Below are 26,675 nucleotides of genomic sequence, written 5' to 3'. Positions count from 1 at the left end.
CTCCAACAGAGCTTAGATTTCTGGTTGGCCCCAGAGTGCAGAAACCTGAGCAATGAGGAAGGGGTTGGTGGGGGGGGTGGAGGGAAGCTTCAGAAAAGGAGATTTAAGATTGTTGTAAGGAGCAAACTTCCTTAAGAGAGCCAGCTCAATGTGGAATGAACAGTGACTATAAATCGTGGTCTCCCCCTACTACTGGAAGTCTTCAAGAAATGGGTATTTTACCACTGGTAGGGCAAATTCCCGTACAGGTATGTGTTGGGCTGGATGGTCTCTTAGTACTTTCCAGCTCTGAGATTCTATTTAGTGCAAGTAAACAAGTGAAATGTAGATGACTCTCCAGGTAAAAAATGATGATAATAATACAATTAAACAAAAGTATAATGTACAAGAGGTCTTTCTTAACCTCCCCAGGTATTGGTGCTCTCCAACCCATACCTACACTCCTGAAGTTATGTTGTATTTTGTTCATATGTGAGAAGCAGTGTGGTGGCCTTGAAACTAGGAACATCTGGGCTCATTTTCCAGGTCTGACACATATTGGATATGTGACCAAGGGCAAGTCACTTAAAATTTTCTTGACCCTGTTCTCTCTGGGTTTTCCTCTTACCTGTTTGATCAGTTCTTCTCAGTCTTCTTTTCTAGATCTTTATCAAAGTCATAGATGTTTAACTATGATTAACTATGACTAATTATGGATGTGATGCGGTTTGGGGTTTCTGGGAACTCCAAAATTTCAGGGAACAGAGTGGCTTCCACCTGGAATGAAGTCATGCACTCAAACCTTCTTCCAGTCAAAGTTCCAAGGTTTATTTTAACACCAGTAGGAGCTGGTGAGATTCTTAGGGAATCTGCAACTTAATAGGAATGAGATTGATACTTACATACAAAAAAGGGGCAGTGAAAAGATCTGGATGGGATGGAGGAGTGGTAAATAGCCTGGGGTAGGCCAGGTACAAAAGCGAAAGGAGTATTTGCACTCTTGAGTGTAGACTGAACCAGATTAAAATGTAAGGAGGAAAGGTTTGGGCAGCTAGATACAGTGGATAGAGCACAGCCCTGGAGTCTGGAGGACCTGAGTTCAAATCTAACCCCAGAGACTTACTAGCAGTGTGACCCTGGGCAAATCACTTTACGTGTATGTGCCGAATATTTCTCCCCACCCCTTAAACATTTACCAGCATACTCTTATTCCCCACCAGCAGGGTATAAAGTTCAAGGCCAGTTACTTGGCATACACATCAAAGGACAGAAGGCACAGGCACAATGGATAGAGTGCCAGGTCTAACGTCAGGAGGACTCATCTTGCTGAGTTGAAATCTGGCCTTAGACACTTACTTGCTGTGTTACCCTGGACAAGTCACTTAACTCTGTTTGCCTCAGTTTCCTTATCTCTAAGATGAGCTAGAGAAGGAAATGGCAAACCACTCCGCTATCTTTGCCAAGACAAACCCAAGTGAAATAAGATCACAAGGAGTCTGATATGACTGAACGACAGGAAAGGTTTAATAAAATAAATTTTTAAATACGGTATAACAGTTAATGTTAATTTGTGGTTTTCTAAGTCAATGTGGGTCAGCCCCAATCCATCTCTACTTGAGTTTGACACCACCTCTCTAGGCATCGCTAGTATTATTAGTATTTTATATTGTATTGTATATATATGTGTATACATACATATTATATATGTATGCATATATATAGTAATATAAATTGCATGAATAGTGCTGACTTCCTTTAGAGGAAGGACTTTCCCTATTCTAATGAAATCGTAGGTACAGTCCCAATCCCCAACTTTATATATACCTTTGTAGAACCCCCACCCACACACTTACCTTTAATAGTTGGCCAGGAGACACAATTAGATCAAAGCAAGCTGACTTACTGAGATGGCATTTTAAGAATAATAATAACAAAAAATTCCACCCATAAACCCGGGGCACACCCTTCCAATACTACACACTGCTTCAGTAGGAAGAGAGGACACATACTTCAAGTATGTAAATAGAAAGGCATGCATTCAAGGGAATATACGTGGCTCAGGCAATTCACACAAACACCACAGGGTCTGAATGTCTTTTATTTTCTTTTGGTGTTCTTATGCTTCCTCTCCCACACAGGTTGCTCAGCTGGTCTCACTGGGCCCATTCCTCTACACAGCTCAGCTCCAAGCTCTTCCTGTCTTGGGTCTTGATTTGCTAGGCCTATGCCCTGCTAGACATGGCATTCCCTTCTGGGAGAGTGGCTTTGCTGCAAGGTATCATGGCTAATTGGAGGGTGAGAGAAGAGAGAGAAATCCTCTCCCCACAACCAAGTGGTAGAAGCCATTTCCTCTAGATTCATAGGTCCCCTCCTCCATAGCCAGCTCTCTTCTCTGATGACAAAAGTCACACTCCTGCTGACTTCAAAATTCTCCAAGAGTTTGTCTTGCTTTTTAAAGAGCCACAGAGGACGTACCTGATCTTTCAGACAGTCAATGAAAAGCCGCCTTCTGATTCCATCAAGCTTGACTGAAAAAATATCTTACCTGCCACCTTACCTTCTGTAATTTCACTAGCTGGGTTGGAGGGTGGGGAAGACTCAATCGAAGGGCCTACACTATTCTTTGTATCACCCTGAAGGTGAAATCCCTTTAAGGTAGGGACTGTTTTGGATCCTGACTGCTCAGCCTCATGCCTTGCCCTGGGCAGGTGCTTAGCAAATGTTTGTTGAATTGGATTGAATCGAACTGAAGTAAAACAAACCAAAAATAACATTTGATCGGCACTGTGCCATACCCACCATCCTTTCCATCTGGTGCTTATAAAATTCCGTGATTTTTGTTAGTTGATTGGGGTTTTTGTTTAATACAGTCCTAATCAATGTGTATATGGATCTAATTTCACTCCTCTCTTTGTGGCACTATTTACATCTTTCTATATTTCTTTGTATTATTTATATGTGTCATTTTGGGGGAGCAAAGTTGTATTCCATTACATTGATATGCCATTCTTGTATGCTGCCAAGAGGTGATTTTCTGTCATAATAGCCTTTGGGAAATGCTGTGAGCTATCCCTTGTTCTACTTCTTCTGGAAGGATCAGGATCAATAAGTGCAATCAGTGCAACAAATCTGTATTCATTCCAGTGCCTACTTTCCAGGGTAGGCCGAATGCTACTGCATCTTCTACCATTCCAGAGCTTGACATTTGGGATCAAATCCTCTCTCTAAGCTTTCCTCCTTGCCTTGCCTCTAGGTTGACTGTGCCCAGCCTAGGCAGATAAAGAAAACAGCTTATTCTTAATGATCTGCCAAGCACAATTTATAATCGCAAATAATTGGTAAGGCAATATAGCACAATGGAAGAACACTGGCTTGAGAGATGGATTCTAGGATTGTCACTTGAGGCTGGTGTGACTTTGGAAAAGTGATATAACTTCTCTGGGCCTCAGTTTCTTTGTCCATAAAATGACGGTGTTGGAGAAGATGAAGTCTAAAAGTCTATTTTAGCTATAAATCCCATAAATTGCACTAGGTGGTGCAGTGGATAGAGCTCTGGGCCTGGAGTCAGAAAGACCTTGAGTCAAATCTGGCCTCAGATACTTGCTAGCTGTGTAACCCTGGACAAGTCACTTAACCCTGTTTGCCTCAGTTTCCTCATTTGTAAAATGAGCTAGAGAAGGAAATGGTGAACCACTCCAGTATCTTTGCCAAGAAAACGCCAAATGGGGTCACAAAGAGTCTGACATGATTAAAAATGACTCAGCAACAACAACTGGGCACTACATCACTACATGGTAATTTGCTTAGGAAATAATGGTGATCCACAAAAGCCAAAGATGAACTCATTTGTACACACTGATTACAACTCTGTAAAAAAAAGTTTTATGCCCATTTTAACAGAGATGAGAAGAGAACTAGAGAGATGCAAAGGCCTTGTGAATTAGCACTAGGTTTTTGTTTATGTGCAAGTAGTTTAAGGTCCAAAAAAAAGTTACATGCCATCTATTATTTACATAGAGATCAAAGGATCTCCCAGGAAGGGATTTGACAACCTCTTGTAGTCATCTGTTCTAGCATTTAATGACATTTTCTTCCTGTAGACTCTTCCTCGGATTTCATGTAAGTTCCCCCTATAAAGGTGACTACCATTTTGGACACTGTCGTCTATAGTCTTCCTATAGCTAAATTAAATGTTGTAGAGTCTAGACTTGGTAGATAATCCCCCTCTGTTTGAGGTGAAACTAGTGTTTCTCTTTCCAGCAAACTGTTATTGCCCTAGCTACACCTGTCCTGCTACCTGGTATTCCCTCCTTTCTGTCTTTCTCCTCTCTCGGAATACCTCCATGTCTGGAATACTTATAAGTAGGAGAAATTTTTGTCACAATGAATAGAGCGCTGGGTCTGGAATCAGTAAGACCTGAGTTCAAATCTAGTCTCAGACACTTCCTAGCTGTGTGACCCTGGGCAGGCCACTTAACCTTGTTTGCCTCAGTTTCCTCATCTATAAAATGGAGATAACAGCACCTACCTAGCTATCAGGGTTGTTGTGAAGATATAATGAGGTAATAATTGTAAAACATTTAGCACAGTACTTGGCACATATAAGTTCTATATAGATGTTAGCCATTATTTTTATTACTTTTTCTTGCATGCAAAACATTTTGTAAAATAAAATTTGCTTTCTTTTTAGGTGGGAAGCTAGGTAGAGATTGGATAGAGCCCTGGACCTGGAGTCAGGAAGCCCTAAGTTCAAATCTAGCCTCAGACACTTACTGGCTGTGTTACCATGGGTATGTCACTTAACTTCAGTTTGCCTCAGTTTCCACATCTGAGCAATGAGGATAAAAATAGCACCTTTCTCCCAAAGTTACTGTAAGGATGTGTGAAGCCCTTTGCAAACCTTAAAGTGCTACATAAATTCTAGCTATTAATATTATTTTAAATCTCTCTTCATGATCCTCTTTCTGGGCTGAAGGTTTGTTTCACTTATGACTGATCCTTCCCTATCTACCCTTCCTCTAATTTCTTCCTTCCCCCTCTCCCTGTCCTCTCCTGCTGCTTTGTTGAAATGAATGTATTTTTTCAATAAGACAATGGCTAAGAAGAAGAGAAGAACGTAAAAGAAGAGGTAACGGGTTTATATGTTTCATGTTTCTGGCTCTGCCTGATGATACTCTTATTTCAGAGAACATAAAACAAAAACAAATGACAGATGATGCCCTTGTAATAATTTGTTTTAATCTTAAAATACTAGTGGGATCAAAGAAGATGAAGAGGTCTCTAAGTGCTTGTTTTCTATTGCTATAGAAATTCTATGGTTATCAGTACAAGTGTTTTTTTTATTCGTTTTAATTTGTTTTTAGTCAAAAGAAACTTTTCCCCAATTTTTAATAGAAAAAAAGTTCTAACGATTTTGAGATGAGTAATCCAATTATGAACATCTTTTAACGAAAACTCTTCAGCCCCATTGTGATGTTTTTTGAACTTTGGTATCATTTCGATCTTTATTACAATAATTCCCTACTTACAGCATGGTTTTTAGGTTGCAGTCTGTACAAACACAATGCAGCATTTTGTAACTTGTTTGTAACAAACCTCATTGTTTCACGTTGTTAAAAAAAGGAGACACAATATTAAAGATGTACAGACTATTGTTCCATCCAATGCTACTCCCTGGATGTGTGACTCTTGTGTATTTCATGTGCTTTAAGAGCACTTCTGTATAATGGTTTTTCATATTGAAAAGAATAAAATACAAAAAAAAGGAAAAAAAGAAATGAATTTATTTCTAGACCAAACTCAGTATGTGTGTATATATATGTATATGTGCATGTATTTATACACATGCATATACATATGTTTGCATCTACACATATGTATATGTGTGTATGTATTTTTTTCTTGGACATGTCCAATATGGGTCATTTATTTTGCTCAACTATACTTTTATATAATGAGGGGTTTGTTTTTCTTGCTTTATCAATGAGAGAAGGGGAGAAAGGAAAGCAAGAGAAGGTAGATCTTTGTGAAAATAAAAGAAAATTTATCCTACCAAATTCTTTTTATGACACAAATATGGTACTAATACATAAACCAGGAAGAGTCAAAACAGAGAAAGAAAATTATAGACCAATTTCCCTAATGAATATTGACGCAAAAATTTTAAATAAAATATTAGCAAAAGATTGCAGCAACTTATCAGGAGAATAATATGCTACAACCAGATAGGATTTACTCCAGGAATGCAAGGCTGGTTCAATATTAAGAAAACTATTAGCATAATTGATCATATCAATAATAAAACTAGCAGAAACCATATGATTATCTCAATAGATGCAGAAAAAGCTTTTGACAAAATACAACACCCATTCCTATTAAAAACACTAGAAAGCATAGGAATAAACAGAGTCTTCCTTAAAATTACAAATAGCATCTACCTAAAACCATCAGCAAGCATTATATGTAATGGGGTTAAGCTAGATGCATTCCCAATAAGATCCAGGGTGAAACAAGGATGTCCATTATCACCCCTATTATTCAAATTGGTACTAGAAATGTTAGCTTTAGAGTTAAGAGAAGAAAAAGAAATTGAAGGAATTAGAAGACGCAAAGAAGAAACTAAATTATCACTTTTTGCAGATTATATGATGATTTACTTAGAGAATCCTAGGGATTCAAGTAAAAAATGACTTGAAATAATAAACAACTTTAGCAAAGTTGCAGGATATAAAATAAACCCACATAAATCCTCGACATTCCTATATATTCCTAACAAAACTCAATAGCAAGAGATAGAAAGAGAAATTCAATTTAAAGTTACTGTAGACACTATAAAATATTTGGGAGTCTACCTGCCAAGACAAACCCAGGGCCTGTATGAACACAATTACAAAACACTTCTCACACAAATAAAGTCAGATCTAAATAAATAGAATAACATCAGTTGCTCATGGTTAGTCTGAGCTAATATAATAAAAATGATAATTTTACCTAAATTAATTTACTTATTCAATGCCATATCCATTGAACTACCAAAAAATTATTTTACAGAGCTGGATAAAATAATAACAAAATTCATCTGGAAGAACAAAAAGTCCAGAATATCAAGGGAATTAATGAAAAGGAATGCTAGGGAAGGTGGCCTAGCCATACCAGATCTTAAACTGTACTGCAAAGCAGCAGTCATCAAAACTACCTTGTACTGGCTAAGAAACAGAGTGGTAGATCAGTGGAATAGGTTCAGTACACAAGACACAGAAGTGAATGACTATAGCAATCTACTCTTTGATAAACCCAAAGAATCCAGCTTCTGGGCCAAGAATTCACTATTCCACAGAAACTGCTGGGAAAAGTGGAAAACGGTATGGCAGAAACTGGACATCAACCAGTATCTTACACTGTATACCAAAGTAAAGTCAAAATGGGTTCATGATTTAGAAATAAAGGCTGATACTATAAGCAATTTGGGAGAGCAGGGAATAGTTTACCTATCAGATCTACGGGAAAGGGAAGAATTCACAATCCAACAAGAGACAGAGAGCATTGCAAAATGCAAAATGGATAATTTTGATTATGTTAAACTGAAAAGATTTTGTATAAACAAAGTGAATGCAACAGAGATTAGGAGGGAAGCAGAAAATTGGGAGAAAATCTTTATAACCAATGTCTCTGATAAAGGCCTCATATCTAAAATATACAGGGAACTGAGCCAAATTTATAGGAATAAAAGCCATTCCCCAATTGAGAAATGGTCAAAGGATATGAACAGACAATTTTCAGAGGAAGAAATTAAAGATATCTATAGGCATATGAAAAATGCTCTAAATCAGTATTGATTAGAGAAATGCAAATCAAAACCACTCTTAGGTACCTCATCTCTCCCGTCAGATTGGTTGAATGACCAAACAGGAAAATGATAAATGCTGGAGAAGATATGGGAAAATTGGAACATTAATACCTTGTTGGTGGAGTTGTGAACAGATCCTGCCATTTTGGAGAGCAATTTGGAACTATGCCCAAAGGGCTATAAAAATATAAAAATACCCTTTGATCCAGCAATACCACTCCTAGGGCTATATCCCAAAGAGATCACACAAGTTGGAAAAGGACCTGTATGTACAAAAATATTTATAGCAGTTCTTTTTGTGGTGGCAAAGAATTGGAAATCAAGGGGATGCCCATCAATTGCGGAATGGCTAAACAAGTTGAGGCATATGAATGTAATAGAATACCATCGTGCTATAAGAAATGGGGAAGATATGAATTTCATAATAACCTGGAAAGACCTACACGATATGACGCTGAATGAGAGGAGCAGAACCAGGAGAACATTGCACACAACCACAGACACACTAATTCTGTAATGACTGACTTTGATGGACCCGGCTCTCCTCAGCAATACAAGACTCGAAGACAGCTCCAAAGGTCTCATGATGGAAAAAGCTAGCTACATTCAGAGAAAGAACTGTGGAGTCTGAATGCAGATTGAGGCAAACTATTTGTCTCTTTTTTTCTCTTTTTTTTTTTTTGGTTTTGTTTCTTCTCTCTCATGATTCATTCCATTGGTCATAATTCTTCTTTGCAACTGGACTATTATGTAAATAAGTTTAATGTGAAGGTTTATGTAGAATCTATATCGGACTGCATGCCGTCTTGTGGGGGAAGGCGGGAGGGGAAGAAAGTGAAGAAGATTTGAAACTCAAGAACATGCAGAACTAAGTATTGTAAACTAAAAATAAAAAATCTAGTTTAAAAAAAACCAAAATACATAGAGATACAAAGGAATCCAATTATGTTGAAATAAAGATATAATTTTTCACATGTAATAAAGAAAAGAAAAGAAAATTAAATTTTTAAAGCAAGAATTAATGTTTTTTTCTTTTCTGAATCATAGGTGCCTGCAACCTCAGAAGTTTACATGCTTAAAGTTCAACAGATTTTTTTTATTTCCTGTAACTTCTGTAAAAAGTGTCTTCCCCCTACAGAAAGATAACAGTAGCTTCTGTGAAGGTTATTCTCAGGATATTTATTGCTCTCTAAGCTGAGCAGACTACCTATCCTGAGATAATAGCCACCTCCCAATGTCACTGACTGTATATCATCTGTAAGTTAATTATGAGTACCAGACCATTTTAGATCCCTCCCTACCCCCATCCTCCCAGCCCCCAACAGCTGTGGATGCTGTATATATGTTCAGTCTAAATTGCCTCAAACACCAGTCTACGTGTGGAAGATACTGCTTAAGCTATGCTTGTGGGCCTTTGTCAATTAGCTCTAAGCTCAGGTATGTGCAACCTGAATGAGTGCTCATAAATCTTCAAGACCACTTGAAGAAAGGGGGCATTAGTGATAAAGGACTGACTTCAATGTAGCACCTATCCCATTAGCTCACATTTAAAGATTAGAAACCCCATGGGACTACTGCCTCAGGTTCACGGTGCTCTGTGCATCTGCATTCCAAAAATTATAGTTAATGAGCCCCCACCAGTGTGCTCACTTTGACTCTAGTCAGCCATGACTGTAAGACAGTCTTACAATCCAGAGTAAGGACACACAGTTAAAAGCAAAGATACTTCCTGAAATAGCACAGTAAGAATAACAACAAAAAATCTCCTTAAACCAAGGATACACTGTCCCACAAATAAACACAGCATCAGCATGTTGGGAGAAAGTATGGTTTCCAGCAGCCCACTCTGGTAAATGTAGGTGAAGACCTGGACAGGTTATATAGGATGGACAGGCATGAATGGGTTGCAATCTGCAATGTTGGAGGGAACTTCTGAATTGACTAAATTCCACATTCATTTGAATATTATTATTCAAACTGAGAGTTGTGCACCATGATTTTGGGCCTTGCTAGAAGACGCATTTTTGTTGTTTATTTGTTTCAGTTATGTCTGACTCTTTGTGACCCTATTTGGGATTTTCCTGACCAAAAAAAAAATTTCTTGAAGTTGTTTACCATGTCCTTTTCCAGATGAGGAAACTAAGGCAAACAGGATTAAGTGACTTGCCTAAGGCCACACAGCTGGTAAGCATCTGAAGTCATATTTGAACTCAAGTCTTCCTGATTCCAGGCCTGGTGCTCTATCCACTACACCACCTGGCTGCCCTAAGAAGACACACAGCTGGAATAAGCATCACTTAGATGCTTAAGAGTAATGTCTCCCCCTTAATTCACAGAATTCCAGAGTTCCAACCTGGGAGTCCATCTAACCCATCCTGTCCCTGACTGAGGATCTCTGCTGCAATATCCCTGGTAAGTGGTCATTTTGCCTTTGCTTTTAAAGACCTCCAGTGAAAGGAAACACTACCTTTCCAAGGCAGCCTTTCCATTTTCAGTTAGCTGTAGTAGACTTCCTCAGGCCATTCAACTCACTCATTTCGCCAGAAACAAATATTTGGTTAAGCTAGGAGAGGTGCAGCATTGGAGAGCATGCTTGGGTCCCAGGGCAGGCAGGGATGGAATAGGGAAAGCTTACTTACCCATGCGCCATCCTTACCCCACCTCCACATCCTCATAAGTCCAAAGGGGCCATAATCCCAGAAAAAAGGCAGCAGAAGAGTAGCAAAAGAGTTCCTGGAAGGGAAACACCTAGCAGGGAAGTTCTTGAACCAAGCCTCCCGGAGAAAAGAGGAGAGCTTCCTGGACCGGGTAGGAGCGACAACTGAGGAGTAGCAAGAGACAAAGAGCCATGGTATAAATGAGCATACCCATACCTTGCTTTGCCTAAACACAAGCCATGTTCTGCTGTTTTCCAAGAAGATTCTAAGCAGAGGCGCAAGCAGGGGTTGAGCTGGCTTCAGCACATCCCTGGGCACAAGCCAAAGGGAATCATCAGTGGGATGCCCTCAAGATTGAACATCATCTGTCCAAATCTGGAGCTGCGGCTCTGGAGTTACTTACCATTTCATCATCATCCCACAACTGGATGGTGCTTGATATTTTCCAAAGTCTTTTTATCTTCATCATCTCAATATTCTCCCTAGTTAATGCTCCCTCTTCAAATCATATTTATTTAGGCGTTTGAATGGTGCCTCCCTCCACAGAATGCACTGGAACATGTCCAGAGGAAGGCAAGAAGGATCGGTAAGCGGATCCAAAACTGTGTCAGACAAGGATCAGTTGAAGGAACTGGGGATGTTTAGCCTGCAGAAGAAGAAGAAGACAATTTTTGATCAAGATCTGTGATGTCACTGGTCTAGGGAAATTCCAATGAGGAAGCTTTCTGATCCAATATAAATCTGCAATAGTCTTAGAGAGGTGGCTGAGCCTTAGGCAGCTAAATGACATGCCCAGGGATACACAGCCACTCTGTGTCAGAGGCAGGACTTCAGCTTGAGTCTTCTTGACTCTATAGCCAACTCTCTCTCCCCCTCACCAGGCTGCCACTAGAGTGTGGACGGGAAGGCATGATGGTGCTCTTCACATTCTTGTCATCTTTACGAAAGACTAGACCTGCTCAGCATGGCTCCAGAGAGCAGAATCAGAACTAACGAGGAGAAATTACAGAAAGCCAGAAAGGGCAGCCCACAGAGTTAAAATCAGAAAAGAAAGATGAGGACTGTTGTTCTTTGCTTTTAGGGGTGGTTCGCTATATAGGGGAGGAAGGTGAAAGTGATATAAAAACAAAAGATGTCAAAAAAAATTAAAACTATTAACCATCAAGAAATGAATAAAATAAAAATGCTTATCAAGTTGAAGCCTTACTACGAACAAGGGACTGTGCTGAATGTTGAGGGTTGCAAACAATCTTTGTCCTTGAGAAGCCTGCATTCCAGTGGGGAGATGAAATATGTACACAAATAACTATGATACAAAATAAAATATGGTAGGTAGAGGGATGAAGTGCTTTGTAAAATCTAGCTTGCCCCTCAGTCCGATCTATGTGATGTACTGTGGGTACTTTAACTATATTCCTTCTTTTCCCCTTTGCCCTAAACAGCTGTAACAAGAGGGCCTAATCTACTTCATTCTGTTCTTCTTGGGTAATCCCCAAAGCCTCTGGAACTCAGCCTGGGAGCCTACAATCAATTGTGAAGTTGCTTTCATGCCTTGGTAGTCCCAATAATAGAGTCTCAGAGGAATCTTAGGCCTTATTAGTGCTTTATCTTTTCCACTTTCCTCTCCTGGGCTCGGATTGTTTCTGTTGCTCTCAGAGAGGCAGATATCCCAGAGAGAGAATAGTTTGCTCTTCCCCTACAGGTCAATTTGACAAACATTTATTATTAATCACCTACTATGGGCAAGATGAGAGAAAAGTCTAGATTAGTGGTTAGAGAGACAGCCTAGGCATTCAGAAGACCTGAGTTTAAATACACATTAGCTATGTGACCCTGAACAAGTGGCTTAACCTTTCAGTAACATCCCCATGCCATTCTCCAAGAAGATAAATGTCAGAAGAGTTGCAGATCTGCCTTGGTAGAAAGGAGATTACTCACCAAAAGCTCCCTACACTAGTGAATCAAGATTCTGTACCAAACATGCACAGCACTGTGCTAGGCACTGGAGATATGCTAAAAATGATAAAAGTCTATAAATTATAGTTTCTTAGGAGTTTACTTTCTAATGAAGGAGTAGAAAATATGAGAGGAAAAAACTAAAATTAGGCATGGATAAGTAGAATACACCATAATGAATGATGGAGACAAAGAAAAGAACAACATGCTCTAGGAATATTTAAAGTAGGAGGAAACACTTTCAGCTTGGGGAATGAGGGAAGTCTACCCAGAGGAGGTGGCGCCTTAGCTAAGCCTTGAAGGAAAAGAAAGTATTATCTTCCAGACACAGACAACTACTGAGAATATATAGAGAGGTAGGAGAAAGGACAGCTAGTAGTTGTGGCAAGGTTCAGTGGTGTGCTAATAAATGTTTAACAACCAGGTCTCAAAAAAAAAAAATCAAAACCAAACAACATATGTAAGACATACTTAAGTTTAATCTACACTGTGGACATTTTCTCCATTTCTTTCTTATGTCTCAACAATTAACAAAGCAATATATCAAGCTCTCATTTGTAGCTTTGCCCATTTTTGAAGTGCGAATGTTAACAGTGAAAATTCAATAATCTGTTCTCACAAGTCAGTTTGAGCTGGCTCCACCACCCCCCTGGTAGAATGTGGAGTGTATGAAGAAGAAGAATATAAAATAAGAAAGGAACGTTGGAGCCAGAATAGGAGTGGGGGAGGGGAAGACATGCTAGTACTTTATCCTAGAGGCAATAGGGAGCTACAGACTGTTTTTAAGCAGGAATCATTGGACCATCATCCCTTAGGAAGGTTGTTTTAGCAGGGGTGTGAAAATGGATTGGAGAGAGGAGCTTGGAAGCAGCGAAACAAAATAGGAAATTATTATAATAATCCAGGTGAAAAGTAATTCTGGTCTAATCTAGGGTAGTAGCAGTGTAAGAGAGAGAAAGAGATATATGGGAGACACTTTGGAGGTCCAATCAATAGGACTCAGCGGTGATTTGAGGCAATATGGTCAGTACAGGGTAAAGGACACTTGTTTTGCAGTCAGAGGACCAAAGTTTAAATCCTGCCTCTGATACTCACTAACGGTATGACTTTGAACCGGTCCCTTCATTTCCGTTGGTCTCAGTTTCCTCATTTGTAAAGTGAGGGGTCTGGATAAGTCTGCCTCCAAGGTCGACCTTCCAGCTCTAGGTCTGTTTGTATAAATAACTGTAGTTGTTGGAAAGTGAGAGTCAGGAAAGATACCAACCTAAAGCGGCTGAGAGGACAGTGGGGCTAACAAAAAAAAAAGAGAGAAGTTTGGAAGAAAGGTGGGTTTGGGGAGAAAGTGACGAGTTCCATTCAGGCGTGCTAAGTTCCATTTTCCCATGGGACTATTTATCTTCATTTTGCCAATGCCGAAATTGAGACTCAGTTGATATCCCGACTGCCCTTGGTGTGAGTAGCCTCACAAGGAAGTCTGAGAGAAAGGAATAGAGAGTGAAACATCTGTAGGAAAGAGCAACATTGTTGAGGTCAGACAACATTGTTAAGAGCCACCCAGCTCTGCACAGTGCGTCTTTCCCATTTCCTCGGAGCCCCCTCTGTTCAAAGAGAAGCATCCTGTCACTAGAGGGTTAATGGTCATAGAGACTGAGACTGGAGGAGATAAACTCGGTGCTGGGGGATGGGAGAGATACTGTGTGCAGAGCGAGGGACTGCGACAGGGAGGGTGATAGAAAAGAAGCTAAATCTGCCCAGCGGGGCTGACAGCAAAGCAAGGAGGTGTCAATGCGGAGGAGGGGGAGGAATGAGAAGAACTTGCGGGAGGCTGGGAGATCAGCCAGAGACAGTTCACTGAGGCCAAAATCAGGGAGAACCGCCCGCCTTTGCTAGACCCTGGCTAGGACAGTCGTCTTGACTTTTCTCCCCGTCCGTGTATATGAGTCACTTATTCCCCATGAGATTGTAAATCCTTGAAAGGCAGATGTAGCTCATGCCTTAAACATCTGAATCCCCCATGGGGCCCAACACAGTGCCGGTATGCAGGATGTTGTGAGGCTTGAAAGAAACAAGGTATGAAAAGCTCTTTTTAAACAAGCCCCCAGGTGCTGTAGAAAGTCAGCACTGGCATAGTAGGTGCTCCAAATAGCTTGAATCCAAAGTATGGTGCAAAGGGCAAAGTAGTGGGGGGCTAGTGGAAAGAGTACTGGATTTGGGGTCAAATCCTCCATCTTTAACTTACTATTTGTATCACCTCCAGAAAGTCACCTTAACCTCCCTGGGCCTCAGTTTCTTCACCTGTAGAATGAGGGGCATGAACTAGCTGATCTCTAAGGGCCCTTCAAAGGGGTCTTCCAGTTCTAAAACCAATAATCCCTAACATTTTCATTTCTCTCTCTGAGCTTTCTTCGAGGATTACTAGCTCCAGGACCACTTCCTCTGTGAAGTCTATCTGATACACCACTGCCCACAGACATGGCCTGGTCTCCCCCATTCCCAAAAATCTCACTTGATTGGGTAGTCAGAAGCAAAACACTTTTGAGGAAGGATGGGGTGAAACGAGGAAGAAAATAGAATAAACAGGGAGAGGGTTAGGATGGAGGGAAATATAGTTAGTCTTTTGCAACATGACTATTATGAAAGTGTTTTGCATGACTTACACATGTATAACCTATATCAAATTGCTTGGCTTCTCAATGGGGGGTTGTAGGGAGGGAGGAAGAGAGAGAATTTGGAGCTCAAAGTTTTAAAAATTAATATTAAAATCGTTTTTATATGTAACTGGGGAAAATAAAATACTGAATAAAAATTTTTTAAAAATTTGAAAAAAAAAAAGAAAAAACTCACTCAATTCATTTGTCACTGCTAGCTAAAATCCCATATCTCGCCTCCTTGTTGTGGCTGAACCCTCTGAGAAGGCTGTCTCCAAGTGGTACCTCTGCTTCCATTCCTCTCACTCTCTTTTTAAATCTCTGAAACCTGGCTTCCAACATTGTCATTCCACCCAAACTGCTCTCTCTAAGTTGCCCGTGATCTTTTAATTGCCAAGTCTAATAGTCTTTTCTTCATCCTCATGCCTTGCTCTCTCTGCAGCCTTTTACACCACTGATCACCTTCTCCTTGATACCCTCTTCTCTCTAGGTTTGCATGACACAACAACTCTCTCCTGGTTCCCCTCCTACCCATCTAACTTTTCCTTCTCAGTCTCTTTTGTGGGATCTTTGTCTAAGTCATACCCACTAACTGTGGGGATCCCATAGGGCGCTATCCTAGGCCCTTTTCCCTTCTTCCTATTTTGCTTGGTGATCTTAGCTTCCACTATGCTCATGATTCTCAAATCTACTCAGCCAGCCCTAACTTCTCTGCTGACTCAAATCTCCAACTGCCTATTGGATATCTTAAAATGGTTGTCCTTGGGGTAGCTAGGTGGCACAGTGAGTAGAGCACCGGCCCTGGAGTCAGGAGGACCTGAGTTCAAATTCAGCCTCAGATGCTTGGCATACTTACTAGCTGTGTGACCTTGGGCAAGTCACTTAACCCCAATTGCCCTGCCTTCTCCCCTCAAAAAAAGAAAAACAAATAAAATGGATGTCCTCTATACATCTTAAACTCAACTTGTTTAAAAAGTGAACTCATCTTTCTCTTCAAGCCCTATCCTCTTCTTAATTTCCCTATTACTGTTGAGAGTACCACAATCTTTCCCATCATCCAGACTCCCAAACTAGATATCATCCTCAACTCTTTATTCTTACTCTCCCATTGAATGGGCATTGCTTCAGTCAAACCAAGACCTGTTTAAGACCTTAGCTTAAAAAGATCAAGGTCTCCCACTGCATCCAGGGCCATTTCTAGTCGTCCTGATCTATATCTGGCCACTGGACCCAGATGTCTCCAGAGGAGAAAGTGAGGCTGGTGACTTTGCGTAGTCCTTCCTTACTTAAATCCAATTCACCTGCATGTCAAAGCATCACCTCCCTGATGTCATGGTCCTCTTTTGAGAACATAGGATAAACGACAACAACCCCACCCCCAATTGTGTCCAAACTGTTGCCAAGTCCTGTCATTTCTACCTTCATAATATCTGTCATTTTTTGTGCATACCCTTTGACCCATCAATACCACTTCTAGGGCTGTATCCCAAAGAGATCATAAAAATGGGAAAAGGCCCCACATGTACAAAAATATTTATAGCAGCTCTTTTTGTGGTGGCCAGGAACTGGAAATTGAGGGGGTGCCCATCAATTGGGGAATGGCTGAACAAGTTGTGGTATATGAATGTAATGGAATATTATCGTGCTTTAAGAAATGATGAATAAGTGGACTTCAGAGAAACCTGGAAAGACTTATATGAACTGATGCTGAGTGAAGTGAGCAGAACCAGGAAAATATTGCACACAGTAACAGCAAAGGTATGCGATGACTAACTTTAATAGACTTAGCCCTTCTCAGCAATACAAGGACCTAAAACAATTCCAAAGGACTCATGATGGAAAATGCCATCCACGTCCAGAGAAGGAACTATGGAGTCTGAATACGGAGCGAAGCAGACTACTTTCTTTTTTTCTGTTTGTTTTTTTTTCTTTCTTGTGGTGCCTTCCATTGGTTCTAATTCTTCTATACAATATGGCTAATGTGAAAATATGTTTAATAGGAATATGTATGTAGAGCCTATATCAGATTGCATGCTGTCTTGGGGAAGGAGGAGGGAAGGGAGAGGGAGAAAACTTAAAACTTAAGCAAGTGAATGCTGAAAACTAAAAATAAGTAAATTAACTTAAAATTTTTAATTAAAAGAGAAACAAATAAACAAAAAATGGTATCTCTCATTTTTGCCCTCATTTCTCCTCTAATACTGTCACCATCCTGGTATAAGCTCTCATCATCTCATGCCTTAACTATCCTAATAACCCACTGGTTGTTCTCCCTGCCTCAAGTCTCTCTCCACTGCAAGTCCATCCTCCACTCAACTGCCAAAGTGATTTTCCTAAAGTTCAATTCTGACCATGTCACCGTTCCTCTCCCTCAAAAAACTGCAATGGCTCCCTATCACCTACATGATAAAATATAAAATCCTTTGTTTGACATTGAAAGCCCTTCATGACTTGGCCCCTTCTTACCTTTCCAGTTGTCTGATACCTTAATCCCCTGTATGTACTCTGCAATCCAATGTACTGGTCTCCTTGCTGTCCCTCAATCAAGACTCTCAGTCTCCCAGCTCCAGGCATTTTCACTGGCTGTCCCCCATGCCTGGAATTCTCTCCCTCCTCATTCCCATCTCCTGGCTTCCCTAGCTTCCTTCAAATCCCAGCTAAAGCCAGATCTTCTACAACAAGCCTTTCCTGGTCCCCCTTCATGCTAGAGCCTGCCCTCTGTCTATTATCTCCCATTTTTCTGTCTATAACTTGTTTATAGGTTGCCTCCCCATTAGACTTCGAAGTCCTGGAGATCAGGGCCTGTATTTTGCCTTTCTTTGTATGCCCAATGGAGTTAATAAGTGCTTATTTACTGACTGACCAACTACTCCCAGCTGAAAATCTTCTCTCCTTCCTCAGATCTTCTTATTGCACTTTGGCTTCCCCACCTTCTGTTACACTTGTCTGTGTACGTTTTGTACACATTCTGTGTATATTTTGTATGCCTCTATCAGACTGTAAATTCTTTGAAGGTACGATTGTTGTTATTTCATCTTTCTACTCCCCGTGCCTAGAGTAAAGTCTTGCACATAAAAGATATTTAAATATATTTGTTGAAATGAATTGAATTTCTGGTCCATTTTGAAGAATTCCTCTAGATCCTATGGTGATTCCACATGTTTTTGGCCAAAATGAGTAATTCGAAATTATTGGCACTTTGCTGGTAAGTATAGAGGTCAAGGCCAGAGTGGCAATATGCCTGTTTGTTCCTTTCCTTTGTCTCTTGGTGACCTCAGTACCTCCAAGAGATCATTTTAATTACTGGCTAGTTCATTCCAAAGAATAACTATGGAAAGGATGGAATGAGCGTCCAAGGTTAGAGTTAATTAGGAATAGCTTCCTCCTTCCCACCCACCAGATACTTGGGATCAGCTTCCATAAAAAAGACTTTTTATTTCCATTGCCTTCACCCTAATTTAGGTGCTGCTTACCTTATGCCTAGATAGTCGCAATAACCTCTCAGCCAATCTCTCTGCTTCGGGTTTCACTCAATAATCCTTCTTAGTATTGTGACCAGTATTCATCTGCCCATATCACTCTTCTGATCAAAAGCCTTCAGTGGCTTCTCACTGTTTACAGAATAAAATTCACTGAATGTGATAGCCTTGTACCCAAGGACCCCCATGCTCTGTCTTCAGCCTGTCTTTCTTGATTTATCTCCTACTGTTGCCGTACAAACACCCTTTGTACCAGCTAAATTAGACTAGTAATCGTTTCATGCAAATATTCCACACTCTCCCACTTCAGTACCTTTTCTTTTCTTTCCTAAAATAAATTTTATTTATGACTTTTGTTTTTACAGTCCTTTCCCAATATATATTCCCTCTCTCCCTCCCCCATTTGAACCCTCCCTTATAACAAAGAAATTCAGTTTTCTTGTGACATCTCCTCCATTTATAACGTCCTTCCCTTCTCCCTACTTCCCTACAACTCCCAGGCCCACCAAATGCCACTAAAATTAATATAATAATATTAGTGTTGAAAAGAACCTTAGAGATCATAGTACATGTTCCTATTCAGTGCACAAATCCCCTCTACAGTATCCCCGAGAGTAAGGAGTCATCCAGATTCCTTTCAGACCCTTTCTAAGACAGAGAACTCACAACTTCTTGAGGCAACTCATGACATTTTTTGACAGCTCTAAGCATTAAGAAGATCTTGCTTGCCTGGAGGGGAAGCTTGGCTTCCTGTAATTTACACCCATTGGTTCTAATTCTGATCAATGGAGCCATCCTGAATTGAGTCTGGTCCTATTTGAAAGCTGCTAACTTGCCCTCCTACCCACACCCTACTTGGCTGGCTGATGCTGTGCTATGCAACTGAAATAGAAATAGGGGGCATTAATCTGTACAGAAAGATCCCTGCAGGCGGAATATTGACTGTTTTAAAATGTAATATTATCTGTTTTATTGTATTTTAATTTATTTTGTTAAATAGTTCCCAATTACATTTTAATCTGGTTTAGCTATACTCAGGAGTGTTGTCTATTTGACACCTTTGCTGTAATGGATAGAAAGACAATCTCAGAGCTAAGAAGATCAGAGTTTAACTCCCATCTCTTGACATATACTGGCTGTGTGATCCTGGCCAAGTCATTTAACTTCTTAGGGCCCAGTCAACTCTCTAAGATTGCTAGTCAAAAAACATTTGCAGATTTTACATTGTTAGAGGAAGTTTCTTTACTAGGAATTTCCTATACTTAGTGAAATCCCAAAACCTGACTCTGCCCCCCAAATCATCTCTTCTCCAGGCTAAACTTTACTTCCTTCAACTGATTTAGGTATGCCATGTTCTTGGGACTGCTTACCAAATGAGATATATGTAAAGCGCTTAGCATAGTACATATAGTAGGTGCTTAATAAATGTTTGTTCCCTTCCTCTGTTCCTCTTCCCATTTGCCAATCCTGATTACCTTCCTTTGAATCTACTCTAGTTTCTCAATGAGGCACTTAGAACTGAACTCCATACTTCAAGTGTTGTCTGACTGGAAAGAATATAGCAGATCATAGTCTGCTTTAATGAAGATGCTAGGTTTACTTTAATTGGGCCTAAGACTGTGTTAGCTTCTCTTGTTTGTCACATCACACTTAAAAAATTTTTTTTCACATTTCACTTTTTAAAAATTTATTATTTTCCCCAATTACACATAAAAACGATTTTAATATTCTTTTTAAAATTTTTTCGCGTCACACTTTTAACTCACATTGAACTTAGAGCCAAATAAAACTCCTAGATCTTTTCCCATGAACTGCTGCATAGTCATGTCTTCCCCATCCTGTATTTCTGCCATTAATTTCACCTGGTAATTTGCAAACTTAAATAGCTTAAAACAAACAGCTGATATTGATATGGTGCTTTAAAATTTACAAAACTACTTCACATACATGATGTCATTTAATAATCAAATATGTCATCTTCATCTAAGTCTATGATAAAAATTATTGAAGAGAAATTTCTTCATTCCATGATCACCTCCCAACTAGACATAGTCTCTCCCTCCTTTAACGCTCGATAGGACTTTTTTCACTTTTCTTGTGGCTACCATATCCTACCTTGGATTATCATTATTTGTACAAATATCGTCTCCTCAACTAGATTGGAAATTCTTTGAGGCCAGACACCCTAACAGTGTCTAGGAAATCTGGAAATATTTGTTGAATGAATGAGCTTGTCCATCTCAGGAAACAGCCTGGAGATTAGGGAAAGAGAGGGAGTTTTACTACTGGGCGTCAATCAATTAATAAGCACTTATTAAGTGTCTCCTATTCAAACCACTGTGTTAATGAGCCTGAGATTCCTGAAGCAGAGAGGACCTTGTGATCCCCTTGCAGTCTCAAGAGACATCAGACTTCCTGGGGTGGGCGTGGGGGTGTCACAGGATCACAAATAAAAATGGACCTTAGGCATCCTCTAGTGCAAGATGTTTGTGGGGTGGACCACAGTCTGATAGAGTAGTCTGATGAAACCTATGGTTCCCCTCTCAGATCATGTTTTTAAATGCATAAAATAAAATGCACCATATTAAATACAGTTTAATGGAAACACAGTTATTAAATATACATTCTACGTAGAATTAAGTCCTAAGATCCCTTGGAGCTCTGAGATGTTGTGATTTCCACATATTCCCAACACACTCACATACATACAAACTCTCTTTATAGCCTCACAGACCCCAGATTAAGAACCCCTGAATTCTGTTGATCTATTGATTCTCTTCACAGCTAAAGACAGGGAATCGCAGGGAAGTAAAGCAACTTGGACTAGGTTTCTCACAGCTATGAGAGTGTGGATTTGAATCCAGGACTTCTTGACTCCAGAGCCATCAGTCAGCTTTGCTTCTCACTGCCTTTCATTCAGACAGAGCTGCTTAGTCAGGGACAGGTTAACGCAGATGCCTAGAAGAACTGCAGAGGCTGTGAGAGTGTAGATAGAGATCTGTGCATTATTCATAGGGAAGACTCCACCCCCAGGGCCAGGGGACTTAAAGGGAGCTGAGGGAAGCAGGGAGGGGAGCTGGAGAAAAATCCCAGAGCAAGAGAGGGAGCTGGGGAAGCAACTAGACAGGGACAAGTCCTACAAGTGGTATATGGTGGGATTTGGGTCCAAGCCAAGCATGACCTCTGAGCTGACCCGTCGACCCCTGCGCCCTCGGCTCCTGAGTTGCCTGGTGTTCCTTGCTTTCCTCTCCAGCACTTCCACACTCAGCCTGGACTTTGCGGAACATCGGAATAAAGCAGCCAAGATCAAAATCCACCCCAGAGGCAACCTCTGGGCCACAGGTACACCCATTGGGTTTGAGGAGATAATCTGGGGTGTCAGTTTTGTAGGTGGGGCAGGGGTGAAGGCTCTGTGAACCTCCAAATGATAATTCCCTGTCTTCCCCTTCCCATTGACCCCTCTTCCCATTTTCTCTCTACGAGTCTCTCTTTCCCCTCCTCCCTTTGCTAGTTTTCCTCCTTCTTCCCTTCATCTGTCCCTCTGCTATTTGCTCTCAGAGCACCCATTTTTGTCTTCCCTTTCTGCTCCCTCTTTTCTCCACTTCAATAATAATTCTGGCTCACTCATAAATGCCTTCAAATCTGTTCTTTCATTTGATCTTTATAATATCCCCAGGAAGAGGATCATGGGATCATCGATTCGGAGCTGGAAGGAACCTTAGAGGTCATCTGGTTCAACCTTTCATTTTACAGATGAGAAAACAGACTCACAGAGCGTAAATGACTTGCTGGACTGGGGATTGATTCAAACCCAGTTCCTGTGACTCCCGGTCACTACCATTACATAGGGGAAGAAACTAGGACGCAGCTTGAATGACTTGCCCCAGAAGACACAGCTTGCAAGGAAGGACCAGTTCCTTGATGCTTGGTTCCATCTGCCTATCCCTTTCTTATCCTTCAGTATCTTATTCATCAGTTTCTCTTCTCCCCAGGCCCTGAATAGACAGAAAAGAAATATAGCTTGGACCTCTATCCTTTCCCCCATCTAGCTTTAATACCCAGAGCCACTTGCATACACAAATCAAGTGTGTACAGATTTAGGGAGAGATTAGCAAATACATTCCCATTCCCCTATACACTGTGAGGAGGTGGAGGGCATGAAGAATTGGCTGAGGTTTCTTGGGGTATCTTGCCGTATAGTAGAAAGAGCACTCACCAGGCTTGGAGTTAGAGGACAGCCATTGGAAACCCAACTCTGCTGCCTGCTCACCTGCATGACCTTAGGTCAGTCTCTTAACCTCTCTGGAACTCAGAAGTTTTTGCGTTTTGTTTTTCTTCTGTAAAATGAGGGGGTTAGACTAGATGACCTCTAAAGGCACTTTACTTTTACATCCTATGATCCTTTGGTCATTCATCCCCCGGGTGCTGAAAAGCAGGGGTGGGAGGGAATGAGGCTATAGAGATATGTATATGTAGGGGTGAGAGGGTGGAAATCATAGCATCTCAGAGCTCTGAGGGATCTTAGAACTCAATTAGTCCATTTTATAGTCAAGAAAGCAAAACCACTGAGAAGTTTGAAAGGTTAGCTGAGGAACTGAGATCTTCTGATCCTCAGGTCAGCATTTCTTCCCCAAAACCACCTTGCCTCAGGTCACTGCTCTCATTTTCCCTTTCCCAACTCGCTCCCTTGAATCCCTTGACCTCTCTCCATGATCTCTATCATCTCATTTCCAGGCCACTTCATGGGCAAGAAGAGTGTGGAGCCCCTAGCCCTCTCATCTCCTGGGAGAGCCTCCCGCATCACCCTGGAGGAAATGAAAGATCGGCTGAGTCATGAGTTGGTTAGGATCCTCTGGCTGAAGAAATCCCTGGGCATGAGGCGAGGGATTCCCACAGTGAGTGCCCAGGTGATTTATCCCTACCACCCTGCTCACAGCCCTAAGGGACAGAGGAGAAGCGTGGTCAGGGAGGAGGGCAAATATCTCGTGAGGACATGGAAGACTCAGACCTATATTCCTGGGTGTCTTTCCTGAACCAGGGAAGGAGGGATGAAAGTGCTCCCTGATGTAAGGTCTCAGTCACCCCAACCCTTGGTTAACTCCATCCTCAGGCTCCCAGAGCTGGAGGCTTTGCTGTGATGAGTTCATTGCTGTAAACATAGTCATCTCTTTCCCTTCCCATACTTCAGTTACTCTGGGCTCACTGTGAGAATCTAGCTCACGGGAAGGAAAGTCATTTAATATTTATTGCCCTCTCAGGGTGAGCTGAGCACCCTAGTAGGGATGCTGCTGCTAAGGCAGGGCAAAAAGATATAAAAGATAGGCATCAGCAGCAAAGCACTTGGAGATCGCAATGGGGAGCTCGGTCTGTCCTTGCCCAATATCTCCCACCCTTGAGCCTATGCCAGGGCTATGCTCTTTAGCCTTCCCCACCCCATTCCAATCTACCCGTAGCTACTATTTGAGAATACCTCACATCTATGCAGCACTTAACCACTACACGGACATTACTTCTTTGTTTAGAGGCAGCTAGGTAACACAATGGATAGGGCACTGGGTCTAGAGTTAGGAAGACCTGAGTTCAAATCTAGATGTGACTGTAATCTCTGTTTCAGTCTCTTCAGCTGAAAATGGGGATAATTATAGCATCTACCTCCGAGGGTTGTTGTGGAGATCAAATGACATAATGTTTGTACAATGCTTAGCACAGAGCTTGGCACTTGGCACAATGCTTGGTTCTTAATAAATGATTGTTTCCCATTCCCACTCCATCTCGACAACTCTGGGAAGTAGATGGCACAAGTATTATTTATTCCCATTTTCCAGATGAGGAACCTGTGGCTTGAAAAGGTTAGTAAGTGGTGGAGCTAGAACCTAAATCCTGGCATTCTCATTTTTTGCCCAACATTCTACCACTAATATTAATAACTCATGTTACTATGACATGTCACGATTTACAGAGCACTTTATAAATGTTAGCAGAGCCCTGGACTTGGAATCAGGATGAACTGAGTTTGAATCCTAACTCAGATACTCATTATCTGTGTGACCCTGGTGAAATCATTTAATCTCTCTGAGCCTTGGTTTCCTCATCTGTAAAATGGTGATAATAGCAGGATTGCTGTAAGAACCAAAGGAGGTCATATATGTAAAGCACCATGCTAACCTTAAAATGGCATGCAGGGTGTCCCAAAAGTCTTAGTGTTGTTTTATTACCATTTAAGCTTTAATAGCCTAGGGAAGTTTTGAGCTTTAATAACTTTAAACTGCACTAAGACTTTTGGGACACCCTATATACATATGAACTATTATTATTTGAGCCTTAGGACAACTCTCTGAGGTAGGTAGTTCAAATATTGTTATTCTCATTTTGGAGAGGAGGAAACAAGCTGAGTGGGGTGACCTAGGTCCTCTGATTGCAAATCCGGTGATCTTCCTATTACATCACTTTGCCTTTCTAAAATTGTATCTGTTGTTTTAGAAAACCTGTTACCTACTGTGAAAGCTAGAGGCAATATCTAATGCTGCTTAAGCCTGTAACATATAACCAATTTTAATATTGGCCTGCATAAGGTATAATTGGGAAGATTACATTTGCTTCTTCTTTTGCTACCAAAAATTAATTCTAAAATTCTAAATTAAGTAATTAAATAAATTGAAATAATCTAAATTAAAATTCTAAAATAATCCTAGAACATTAATTCTAAAACCAAATATCAATACTTTTTTGAGTAATCACTCCAATATTTCCATTCATCAATAAAAGTAATTTATAAATTCAACTCAACAAGCATTTATCAAGTATTTTACTAGGTGCTGGGTGCTGAGGATACAATGATAGAATTAACCAGCCTTTCCCCTCAAACAGCTTATGTTCTTTGGAACATATTCAATTTCCTTTCAAATCTACAATTAATTATTGAGGACCTACTATGTGTAAGGTACTATGCTACTATGTAAGGTACTAGACATTGTGAGGAATATAAATGTGAATTAGACATTGCCTCCACCTTCCATAGATCATCAAATCGTAGGCTGCTATAACTAGAAAGAGCTATAGGGATCATCTATTCCAATCCCTAGATTTTACAGATGAGGAAACTGAGGCTCAGGATGTTTAGGTGACTTGCTTGAGATCACACAATGAATTAGTGGCAAAGGCACAATTGGAACCTTTGATTGTACATGAAATTCTCAAGCCTACCCAATGTCCTCCTTACACCAGCAATGTCTATACTGGCCCTGTGCTCCTTGAGATTTTATGCTTGGGATACTAACTCTCTCTCTCTCTCTCTCTCTCTCTCTCTCTCTCTCTCTCTCTCTCTCTCTCTCCCCACAACGCCTTACTGGGGAGTGAGGGGAAGGAAGTGTTGGGAAGTGAGGCTTGGGTTAGTTTGGATATGCAGGGTGATGTTATTATACTGAATGCCATGGTCTATGGCATGAATGGTCCACAGACTTTCTACAGCCTAGGTCCATCCCTCTATAGAAGACTGAATAGAGATTAGTTGTCTATTCTTCTTAATCATTCCTTTTGCCCACTTCGCAAATAAGAGCAAGGAGAGAAACACATCACTCAATTCCTCTTGGGACTGTAGAAGTGAGAATTCTGGATAAAACTCAGGAGGGCTTCAAGAAAAAAGTTCCCAGCAAAGTGGTCCCATCTCTTTCCTGTGTCTCCTTTCAAGACTCTAGCCTAGGGGTGGGGAACCTGCAGCCTCCAGGCTACATGTGGCCCTCTAGGTCCTCAGGTGTGGCCCTTTGACCAAATCCAAACTTCATAGAACAAATCCCCTTAATAAAAGGATTTGTTCTGTAAAACATAGACTCAGTCAAAGGGCCACACTTGAGGACCTAGAGAGCCACATGTGGCCTGGAAGCCAAAGGTTTCCTACCTCTGCCTGAGCCTCTTTAGTTTGAGGGACACAATTCTCCCCTACAGAGTTGTTTATCCATCCTGGTCCCCTCCTGATGACTGATAAGTGGGGCTGGTAGAGTGCTCCAGGCACAATTCTTGATATCATTTTCCCCTCTCTAGGACCTACGGATGGTGGTTCAGCAGCTGGAGAAGTAGTCAAGTCACCAGAAGCTATGGTTTGGACTGTACAGAC

The 26,675-nt window shown here is 40.9% G+C and overlaps 1 protein-coding gene across 1 annotated transcript; it reads left to right on the top strand.

Annotated features, from left to right (window-relative positions):
* Window positions 1-21,741: 21,741 nt before the first annotated feature.
* On the top strand, window positions 21,742-26,638 carry NMB (neuromedin B). Its single transcript, XM_036734349.1, has 3 exons — window positions 21,742-21,907; window positions 23,300-23,472; window positions 26,603-26,638. Exons 1-3 carry the CDS (start codon window positions 21,742-21,744, stop codon window positions 26,636-26,638), a joined length of 375 nt encoding a protein of 124 aa, XP_036590244.1.
* The last annotated feature ends 37 nt before the right edge of the window (window positions 26,639-26,675 follow it).

Source organism: Trichosurus vulpecula, chromosome 8, assembly GCF_011100635.1.
Source record: "Trichosurus vulpecula isolate mTriVul1 chromosome 8, mTriVul1.pri, whole genome shotgun sequence".
Classification (NCBI taxonomy): Eukaryota; Metazoa; Chordata; class Mammalia; order Diprotodontia; family Phalangeridae; genus Trichosurus; species Trichosurus vulpecula.
Note: the sequence above shows the minus strand (reverse complement) of the source record. Positions and strands in the feature narration are given on the sequence as shown.

Bases quoted from the DNA above. Each gene is read 5' to 3' on its own strand.
- NMB (XM_036734349.1), top strand. From the start codon at position 21,742: ATGACCTCTGAGCTGACCCGTCGACCCCTGCGCCCTCGGCTCCTGAGT. The intron at 21,908-23,299 runs GTACACCCATTG...TCTCATTTCCAG, and splicing joins AGGCAACCTCTGGGCCACAG to GCCACTTCATGGGCAAGAAG. The intron at 23,473-26,602 runs GTGATTTATCCC...TCCCCTCTCTAG, and splicing joins TTCCCACAGTGAGTGCCCAG to GACCTACGGATGGTGGTTCA.